Here is an 11,335-nt window from a genome sequence, read left to right as displayed (position 1 = left end):
GCGAAGATCCGTCGGCATCGCCGTGACCGAAAGATGGGAGGAAAAATAACCGACAGTGGAAACAGTAAAAACGCACCACACAATACTGGGATTGAGACATCTCGCAGGGAGGTCCCTGTAAACGAAGTAAATTAATGCCTTTGAAAAGAAAATTTGCTAAATTTAGGTCTGTCAGCGCGATGAGAGCGCTTCCCCGACGCCACGGCGGCTCCACGGTTCTGGTTGACTAAAAGGTGTCCCTAGTGCGAGCGCCATTGCGCACGTCACTCCGCCCGGGCAGGCGAACGCGTTGAAACGATTGGCGCATTTTGATTTACCGAGGCGCAGTTAGAACGCAGGCGGGGCCTTGCGCGGGCGAGGAGTGCGCGGACAAATGCATTTCACTAAAGGGACCATAATGTTTTCGCATTCCCACCCGTAAGCAGTCTTAAGTGTCTGCCGATTTAACAATATATATATATATATATATATATATATATATATATATATATATAACACCACCTGTACCCCACTCGACTACGAATTTCTCCGCCTACTTCAGTACAAGAAAGAGAAACAGACGCACAGCGCAAACTCGAAGAGTGACTACAATAAACGTTGTGTAGCTCCGAGGCAATCGCTAATGGAAATGGAAGAGAGACCTTCGTGCTTGTCTCATTAGCCACGTGACTTGTCATACGATACATAGTAGGCATTCGTGTTGCGAGGAACGTTCGAGCCACTGCGCGGTGGCCCGATCGTTACAAATTGTGCGAGTGGGAGCGTCGCATGCACCGGCGCACACGCGCTGTGTGCTGGGAACGCGGTATTCGTCTGCTACGCGCGCGCGTCTTTCTTCGCGCCGACAAGGAAGCCTAGGGACGAAATCGTAGAGTAACTGGGAACGGAAAATCATTGGTAGCGCCACAGTAGCGCTATTGTGGAACCGCTATGTTCAGCCACGCCGCCAGTCGAGCCCGGCCGGGGTTCAGCGGACACAACGGCCGGCGCGGCTTAGGCCGCTACCACGTGATGGTAGTTTACTGGGCTGACTGGGGCAATACGGGCACATGCGCGAGGAACAGAGCGGCGGGAGCGTCGACTCTGCTACTGCTGCTACTACGGGAACGCGCGCGCGCGCCTGTGACGTAGTGTGCGTAAGCCCCACCTCTTCATTGATAAACAGCGCGAACGGGCGACCAACAGCGAACGCGCCTCCGGGTCATGTGCACATATCACGTGATCCGTGCTCTCGTTGGCAGCGTGCACGAAGCCGCAGCGCTGCCGGCTGGGAGCGAGAATTGCTTTTTTTTTTTTTGTTTGACAGACGGCACGGGCAGGGACCTGCGTGTGCTGTGTGTTTCTCGCTGCCGTCTGCTTTGTGTTGTTTCTTTCGGTGCGTTTTGATTTGTTTCATCGTCGATTAGGTTTTCTTGTGCCCGGCTCTTCGCTGAACTTGTTTCGAAGGCTGTTTATTTGTCTGCCGACTGAGTGTTGTCGTAGGTCCTGGTGATCGGCGCTGTAAACAACACTCGCGTCAAGCCAACCGCCGGCCGGCGACTCGCACAGCGGACGATATTGTCGGACGCTGAAAGGACGAAGGTTATTCTCTCGCCGCCAGTATTGTGTCGATAAGGGCCGTAGCTCAAGCTGTGAACCGTGTTACGGTGCAAATGTCGGCGATCCCTCCGCAGCGGATCCGGCTATCGCCCAGCTCCGTGGCTGCCGCCGCCGCGTCGAGCAAGCCGGTTCGCCCTACGCTGCCGCTGGCATTGATGCGACAGGGCAGCCCGACACAGAGGAACGTTGCCAGGAGGGCGTCTCCCTCGCCTCCAGTGTGCTGGGCGCATGACAGTGTCCGAATGAAAAGCAGACAGTCGCCCGATCAGAGGATATCGCCGGAGAATAAAGCTTCGTCGGCAGCGCAGGGACCCAAAGGTGAGTTAAGCCTACCCGCTCCTCTCCGTACCGGCTGCCGCAGAAAATCGTCTGCGCTCGGCCGGTTTCTGTTGCATGCGCCCGCCAGCCAGCGTTGTAACCTGTGGTTTGAGACGTGGTTACTGCGGCTGAGCTGGCCTTTGACCGCTTCGAGGACCGTTCGATATTGCTAGGCTGTGAACACGGCTGGGCGGCCTAGTATTATATTTACTTGTTTCTTTTCTTTTGTTCCCGTACTGCGCATTCGTGAAATGGCGCAGTAGCTGCTGTACTTCGCTAACTCCTCCCACCCCCCTTTGCGTATGCACTTTTTTACTTGTCTTCCTCTACACTGCTGCTGGTATCTGTACGTGTCTATCCGCAAGTATAAACGCGGATCAATACCAACGTTGTTTTGTTTCACTTTCAAAGACGGCGGCGTGTTTAGTTCCGGACTTTTGTGTACATGTTCGCCTGTCCTCCGGTCACTGCGTATTCTCAACAAGCAAGGAAATGTCGGTTCCGATGAGCTGATATTGCACGATTCTTGAAATTGTGTGATTTGAGGACCTCCACAGTGCGTGGCTTTACTAGCGTATACATTTCTCTCTGCGCCGAACTCTGCTACCTTACTTCGGTTTACTAGTATCGTTACGACAGGGTCGGATTAGTACGCTCGTCCTCCTCCTATAATGGATCGTGTTTACTGTAGGCAAACATATTGCTTAACTGTGCGCATCTTAAAAGGATAAACATTATTAAGAGAAGCAATGTAGATAGATTTTCGTTCGCGTTATGCGGCCGTGGATGGAATGGATTTTTAAGCCCCAGTTGGCGGTCGACCTTTCATTTGTGGTCAAATCGCGAGCGACGGGGACATTGCGATTTATTTGCAGCTCCGGGCTTCGCGCCGCCTTCGTCCGTATTTCCGTCCACTTAGCCGGAATCATTTCACACCAAAGAAAATCGAAATACCTTGTTCACATTTATTTCTGGCCATGGAGAGTGTGTTGGTACGAAGAAACCAGCTAGCTGGTAATTGAGTAGAATTAATTAGTATAGGAATTGATTTGCTGAACTATCCACAGCGGAAAACTCCTCCTAGCATATCAAAAATGCTGGTCTGGTTCTAGATTGAGTTTCCATCACTTAAATCAAAGTTCTTAGGCATCAAATTCGCACAAAAAATGACACGTTCGGCTTTGTGGGTTCAGTGGTGTCAGCCCTGATCGCTTGCATTCATAGACCAACATGTCTGCAACAAATAGCTCTTCCCTCTTTCGGGCTAATTTTAGTGTTTCCGTTATCACGATATCTACTCTCGTAGCGAGCTCCGAAACTTCAAGCGTGACAAGCAAACAATGCGGTGCATCATCATCATCAGCCTGGTTATGCCCACTGCAGGGCAAAGGCCTCTCCCATACTTCTCCAACTACCCCGGTCATGTGGTGCAGGACAATGCGGTGCAGGACTTTATTATTATTATATTTTTTTTTTGCGCTAGAAATGCTAAAATTCGTTACTCAGGCTGTTGTTGCTGCTGTTTTGAACCCATAAATGCAAGAATAATTTTAAAAATACATGCTGCACAACATTCTGTCATGTAGAGTCTTTCGTATTTGCGTTTTCCAACGTACAATCTTTGTATGGATTTTGCCATAGCTTGATGTACGGGTACTTTCGTGAGCTAGTCACCCGCTACCCTTCGCAGATACAAGCAGATTTATTTCTCGTTCTCTTCCTTTTCTTTCTCCTTTTCATGCAGCGAAGTGGTTTGCTTTATTCCTTTTTAAATTTTTTTTTTATGTCGAGTCTGGAAACATTGCCGGTAAACTTGCTTGCGCGGATTCTTTTGAAAATGGGAGAATCTCGTTTCCCGACGTCACTTCTCGAAGCGCGGAGAGTCGAAACTCCGCGCAAAGGATGACAACGTTGGATTTATGCTTCTCGTTGCGTTAACGGTCGCGTTTCACGGCGGCATGCCGGCATCTCGGTTCGTGCAAAAAACGAAAACCAACGGGCTAAAAATAGGCTTCTTTAGCGCGGAGGGACCTTGTGGCACTTTTTATCGCTTAGGTTGCTATTTCGTTATCGTATCAACCCGGAAACACTGACGGCGCGAAGCCCGCGTGCTGCAAATACATCGCGAAATGTCGCCGTCGCTCGCGATTTGAGCACAGATGAAAGGTCGACCATAAATTGGGGCTAAAAATCCATTCCGCAAAGTCGACATGTCCATCTCCGCTGGGGCTATTATTATTTACCACTTCTTCTTTTGTTATGTCTTCCTGGGCACTTTTGTTAGGCTGTCAGCTGCGCGTTGACGTTGCAGACCCCTTGCTGTGGCCAACGAACGAACGAGCGATTGAACGACCCCCGTAATTAAGGACGCCGAGTTGCTTCTTGTTCTTACGCACTGCGCCAGCTCCCGGCCACACTGGCCACTTTTGCTGCCGTGCAAAAAATGGAAGTCGCGACGCCACCTTGGCAGTTGTCGTGCCAGTTCGCTGTGAACGTCGCCGGTTTCAACGGCGTAGTCCCCTGTGTAGCGAATAGTTTATCACTAAAGAAGCACCAAATTGCGTTCCAAAGCAAGCAAGCTTCGAGGACTTCAAGCGGCTCAAATGCAAGAATAATACTTTGAAATCCATGACGTCATAATGACGTCCCGGCGCTTAAAATCTAACATCGTAAATTCTAAGTTTGGCCGCTCCAGTAATAATCGACGTCTTTCCGCCCAAGGAATGTCTATGTAGATCTGATAAAATATACGTAAGGGTAGTGAGGAACGCTGAGCGGGGGCCCGCGGTTTAATTTTGGCTACCTGTGATTATTGAACTCTTCAGGCACAGAAGCCTGCTTTTATTTATGTTAGTGCAGACTACGGTGGCGGAGACCAAGGATAACAGCGCGGAATTAAAAAAAAAAAATTTTGGCAGGAATTATGGAGATCAGAAGTGGCCAACCCATGTAGCCACCTCGCTGGAGTGGTTCCTCGGAACTGCATCGAAACTCCACTTTTTAGCGTTGCGCCAAACAGAATGAACGATAGTCGTGGCCTCTGAGATTGCACTGGTGCCATCTCGGAGGCCACGCCTAGCACTGCGCGCTGATGCCGCCCTTGGTGGTCACTCTTCCATGCCAGATACGGGGGCGATTCCGCGGCTTTCGTCTAATATATATATATATATATATTACAAGATTGGTTGTTTTCACTGCCGACCCGCGTGCGTAAACGTGCGCGAGCGTTTTTGCATTCCGCCCCGGCAGAACTGAACACCAAGAAAATACTCGAAATTGTTTTATATACTATACACTCGAGGTGTTCGCTGTTCATCCAGAACTTTCTGCTGCTGAGCACAGGGTGGTGAGTTCGACTCCCTGCCGCATTTCCATGGGGGGCAGAATGGGCGAGAAGAAACTTCCATTTGGGCGCGCGTTAAAGAATCCCAGACGGTGAGGATGCATCTGGGGCCCTCCACTGGGGCCTCCGTCGTAGCATACGGAGCAGCTTAGGCACGTTGTAAGAACACCACAACACAGCTGTTTATCGAAACACTTCGCAGGATTTATTCTCTACATGTAGAGACGCCACGAATATTTTGCTCTGCAGTCGCAGCTGGAAAGATGTGCGCCACGGACAAACGGAGGCATTCGTGAAGTTACTGAAATATACGTTTAACGGCAGCTCGCAAATTTATGTTGCCGTTGTAATATTGTTTTATGGAATGTGAATGGCCGTACTGCGGTTAGGTTCTAACGATCGTGCGGTTTCGAGAAGTCGGGCTTTAAAGATGACTTTATTTTTAATACATTTGTAATACATTTATATTGATATTTCTGTTAGATTGAAACCAGTTCTGCCCCAAATAGTACGCAGTAATAAATAGCAAAACTATTCGCGACATTCGTTAAACAAGCTTAACGATTTGCAGGATTGATATGCAGGGGCACACCTTATACGGGACAGGTGGATGTGGACGCAGGACAGGCGCTTGCCTTGTTTGTGAACCAGCTGTGGCCGCAGCACCTTCTGTCGAGCTTAACAATGAGTCATCTTGCGATAAAGCCGTATTAGAGAATCCCGTCCGTGTTGTAGCACCTGACTCTTTTCTAGCGTTATACTTTTTTTTCCCACCTATGTTCTGCTGTGAGCTTCCAAAGGAAAGCTAATCGAACGCAATTGACCGGCACAAAAGGAGTGTACAGTTCCTGCGCCAATGCACCTCTTCGGAGGCTTCGGGCTCGGGCCGCCCTTGCACCGTCGACGAACAGCGACCGAGGAGCGTGCCCCAAGTGCTCCGTCTTAAAACGCCAGATGCTCGTTCGCAGGCGATCTGATCATCCGAGTCTGATCGCCCACGCGGGCGATCAGACTCGGGATTTCAAGAAAGGCTGGACTGAAGCCAGGCCCACCTTAAGGCTGCAGCCGTTGGGTGATGGACAGTATGTTTGCTGAGGCACAGCTGCATTTCCTCCACGACGCAGAGTTGGAAGCTTTCGTTTTACTTTTGTTGTTTTTGTTATTTATGTTACCTATATGTCTTGCGACAGATCCTCCCGAATAAAAAAAAAAGATAAAGACTAAACCTCCAGGTGAAGTCGACGAAAGTCTGCCTGAGCGACTTGGGGGGCGATACACGGGTGCAGTCACTGCGCACCGCACTCAATCGCATCACACCTCGGATGAGGCGAGTATATAGGAGCAGCGTGGAGCTGCATAATTTCTTTTTTCACACTGCACTATCTTCGGGACCGGCCCCCAATTTCAGACTGCGCAATCTTTGGGATTGGCTTATATTTTTAAACTGCACTATATTCGGAACCGGCCCATACTTTGACGTATAATGACGTGTTACTTAATGTTAAATAATTTCCTGCGTTTTGCATTCAAAAACTACGATGTGCTCGTGAGGCACGCCATTATCATCGGGGCAAAGCATCATTGGCGAAATGGTTACATTATCGGGATTCTGTGCTAGAGGTTCTGTGTTCGAAGCGGGCCTCTCTACAAATTTATTGATTTTACAGTGAAGCTGTTAAAAGCTACGGATCGTGTTCGCAGGTTAACACAAAGCTATCATCGTCACGATTGGCTCCAGCGTCGTCTTCCACAGCTGACTCGTTGGCGCCCCACGGCGCTACCGCGCGAACGCGCTCGTGCCACTGCTCCCGCGTTGGTCGTCGCCGTTAACTAATCAATTAATTAATTAAGATACACAAAGACGGAACCAGTTTTACAGCAAATTACAGCGAAGGTGTTAAGGGCTAGTTCCCCCAGGATCTTGTCCGCGTGTAGACACAAAACTCCCCATACATGGGCCGATCCCAAAGTATTGGGGGCGAGCTCCACCACTGGAAAAGCTGGCGCCACCGTCGGCGTGACGTGGCATGAGGGATCAGGTGGACACAGCGGCCGCGTCAGCTGCTTCGGAAGCGCCGAAGCGAGCTGAACACGAAAGTTGAAAGTCCCACCTGCGCTGCTGTTCTTATTAAGTGGTGAGGCTTTCCCGCCTTGGGTGTCTGTTTTCAACATTTGAATTCAGTAGACTAGGTAGTGGCTGCCTTTGGAGACGTGCAGCATGGTAGGCTAATGCTTGGTGCTGCAGTGCCGGACGTACGCAACGGAGCCCGGTGTCAGCTTTATTCACACGTAGCCGCAGAACAAGAAGCTGCATGAAGCTTGGCACGCGAAACTTAGAACCGGAAACAGCCGTCGGCTACAACTCGGGTATGCAGCAAGCACATGCGCGAGCAATATTTCTGCTACGGCGCCGGAACTGCGATGTTCGGTGAGTAGCAGAAAACACGCACTGAGACGTTCGCCCGCGCTCCCTGCCCGGATAATGTCATGACGGTTTGGTCTATGAACTTATTGATGCTAGACATTGGCAAGTTCGCTAGAATGGAAAGGGAGTGGTAAGAAGCACATTAAATAATGGCATGGCATATGGTCATCTTTGTGTTATGAATTAACGCACTGGATTACGAAAAAGAAGCAGCGCGAAATCGCCCGCTGACTGCATGCAGTGCGACGCAACTTTAGAAGTAATATTGAAATGTCCAAGAATTTAGAAAAAAAAAAATCTTGAATCGTTGCGACGGCACATCACAGTTGCCGTAGACGTCGAAGTCCCTTGTTAAAGCGAAATTGTCTTTGAACAGCTCTGATAACGTCCACGCAACAATGGTTGCTTGTGGACTGTGAAATGCTCATATGCTGCGGCCTAAAGCTCACAGCACGGTGCGAAAACGCTCTCAGTGAAAGCGGAACCTTGTGTGCGGGCATGCATGCAGACGCGCAGTTGGTCGCCGCGAACCCGTGCGATCGCTGCATGCGCTGAGGCTTCGTTCTCACAAGCGCCATTTGGTTATACAGACCGCCCACTATAAGGACATATTTAACATAGTTTGCGCTCAGCGATTGCCGACCTTTCAAGCAAGAAGCCGGTTCGGGAGACTCCATCACGGCGACCGCGCGCAGTGGCTTTCGCTGTATACGTGTTCGGTAAAGAGATGGCGTCTGTAAACGATTCTGTGTTTTCTGTTTGCCTAAGATTATTACCTAGACGGCAGAAAACTTCCGTCGTTTCGAGAGAACTTACAGAAATGTCCAGGAGGGCTCCCGCCTGGTGTTTTTATTGAGCGCCGACAGCCAAACCTATGAGGAGCGCGCCGCGTGATCCCTCATACTACGCAAGGGAGGCGCTTCCGAGAGATGGAGACTCCGCAAGTCCTCGCCCCCAATAGTGCAATACTGGGCCGACCGACGACGGAGCTGCAGTTCGCCATTAAGGGGCCCACATACACAGCTTCGCTGGTCATCCTTCTTCACACAGTGGAAGGCCACTGAGCCTTTTTTTTATCTGTTTCGCCGTAATGGGCGAAGCAGTGAATGTGATAGCATAGTATTACACGAAGTGTAAGGCTCGTAGCTGTCGTGGCGGTATGCATTGCATGCAGTAAATACGAGCTAGGAAAACACATGTGGTTTGGCGTGTGTAGACGCATGAACAAAGAGAACTCGATAACCGCGATAGCATCGGCTACAACTGTAGGGTCTTCTTGCCGGCGTTCGCGGAGCACTGCGGCCTCCTCACGGCGGGGACGGTGCGTGCGTCCGCTTCGCGCTTTTAACGCGTAGCCCCGTGTCGAAGAAAATCCAATGTCGACGTCCGGCGTCGGGTTTCCTGTGAGCGGAAATATATATTAACGCGACAGCGTTAAGGAGCTCGTGTCGCAGAAAAGCCGGTGTCGTCGGTGTCGGTGGCGTTGGCCGTGAGCGATAAATCCCAGCAGGCACTTCATGAATAAAAAACAACCTGCAAGATGGGCTGGGTGGGAATCGAACCAGGGTCTCCGGAGTGTGAGACGGAGACGTTACCACTGAGCCACGAGTTCGATGCTTCAAAGCGGTACAAAAGCGCCTCTAGTCAACGCGGTGTTGCCTTAGAAACGAGCTGTTTCTGAGGCTCAGGAGTGCGTCGCTTGCTCAGGCGCACATTTCGTTGCCGCGCCGAACGCTGCGTTGCTCGACGCTCACCGCGTCCAATGCGGGGCGCGTAGTCGCTGCGCCGTAGCCCATTGTCTTACACCCCTTGGCGGGTCGACGGGAACGCTGTCGCGTTCCACTCTTGAAGGCGAAGCAGAGTAACGCATGAGTTGTTTCTTCTACTAGCCGAACCAAATATAGCCAAGCAACAGCAGTTCCAGGCTAAACAGTGGTTCAACAACTAATAAAGGCTAGTATGCTTCGCATCCTGGGTTTAACCTTAGCTAAGCCACAGCCATTTTTTTTTAAAACTTCGCTAAAGCATTTGATAAGGTGTGTCATAAAGTTCTACATTATAACCTTAGTCAGCGAACTTTGACGCTAACATCCTGAAGTGGATTGAATGCTCCCTATCTAATCGCTCTCAATTTGTAACTGCAAACAGCCATAGCTTCCCACTTGGAAGCCTAACTTCCGGTGTACCTCAAGGTTCAGTACTCGGGCCTCTTTTGTTTCTCATTTATGTTAAAGACTTCCTTTCCTCACTGTCGTCTAACATTCACTTATTTGCTGATGATTGTGTTATATTTCGTGAAATAACTAATGCAGGGGATGCTAACCACCTTCAGTCTGATCTAATTAGTGTAGCTAACTGATGCAAACATTGGCTAATGGAACTAAACGTCGGCAGATGTAATGTGATGCGTGTATCCCGAATAACTAACAGCATGCATACCTATGCTACCTCAATAATATTCCCTTGGAATTAGTTCACTCTTATGAATACCTAGGTGTGCATATATCTGCTAATTTATCTTAAAATGTTCATACCGACTACGTAATTAGCAATGCTAACCGCATGGTTGCCTACCTACGCCGTAACTTTTCAACTGCCCCGTTATCCCTAAAAATGCTTCTTTATACTACCCTTATTTGAATAAATTTGAATATGCATACTCTGTTGGGGTCCTGTCATTTACAAAGTAATTAATTAAAACTCGTGCAAACTAATTCAGTTCGTTTCATCTTGCCTAATTACAACATAACCGCAAGTGTGTCTGCCATGAAAACCAACCTTGCACTTATCCCACTTTCTTCTCGTCGTAAAATCGCACGTTTCGTCCTGTTTCATAAATTATACCATCATTCAACACTGCAACGATTTCATTTTTCAGCCACAATACGTATCACCTCGAATCGACCACCGTTATAAAGTTGGTCTTGAAAAATCTCACACTAAAACTTTGTTGCAGTCATTTTTTCTGCGGTCATCCACGGAATGGAAGCATCGTCCTGTGGAAGTGTTGTCCATTTACGATTACCAAAGATTTCGAGCAGCTATAGCTAATGTTGAAGGCGAAAAATTCAGCGCGAAACCCAGGACAGCCCACAAAGAAGAGGCGGGACACGCACAGCGCCAGTGCTTGACTCGTCTCTGTCGGTTGACCTGGATTTCGCGCTGAATTTTTCACCTTCAAAATGCCGTGTACCAACTAGCCCCAACCGAAGCTTTATTGAAGCTTTATCTAACATTGCGTAATTACAGCGTTCTTTTTTGTTTTTGTTTACTGTATGGTTGTAACCGAAGTGTTTTTGTATTTACCGCTTTGCTATCTTAGTTTGCCACTAATTTATCATGACGTTGTTAACCTTATAGCTAAATCTGTATAATCGGAAGCCTTTGTACTTGAACGTTCTAGCTGCTTATATTTGTTTCTTTTCTCATTTGCTGTAACCCACTATCCTCTCTAAGTAATGCTTGTTACCCTGATGGTAATAATAAATAAATGAATAAATAAATAAATAAATAAATAAGTAAATAAGTAAATAAATAAGTAAATAAATATACATTCGTGTTTTCATTTCGCTAACGAGGGTATCAGTGTGGCCTTGTTGGTAGCGCGGCATAGAGCGAATAAAAGACAGGACGAAGGAAGACGCACAGGG

General features: G+C 48.8%; 1 protein-coding gene across 1 annotated transcript in view; it reads left to right on the top strand.

The window, feature by feature from the left end:
• The first annotated feature begins 766 nt into the window (after positions 1-766).
• The window catches only part of LOC126542902 (protein FAM117B-like), a 172,298-nt gene continuing 161,729 nt past the window's right edge, over positions 767-11,335 (top strand). The window contains exon 1 of the mRNA XM_072286353.1: positions 767-1,917. Coding sequence (XP_072142454.1) covers positions 1,653-1,917 — 265 coding nt within the window. The 5' untranslated portion in view covers positions 767-1,652. The remainder of the gene's footprint in view (positions 1,918-11,335) is intronic.

The sequence above is a fragment of the Dermacentor andersoni genome, chromosome 2 (genome assembly GCF_023375885.2).
Source record: "Dermacentor andersoni chromosome 2, qqDerAnde1_hic_scaffold, whole genome shotgun sequence".
NCBI classification, from domain to species: domain Eukaryota; kingdom Metazoa; phylum Arthropoda; class Arachnida; order Ixodida; family Ixodidae; genus Dermacentor; species Dermacentor andersoni.
This window is presented reverse-complemented; position numbering and strand designations above follow the sequence as displayed.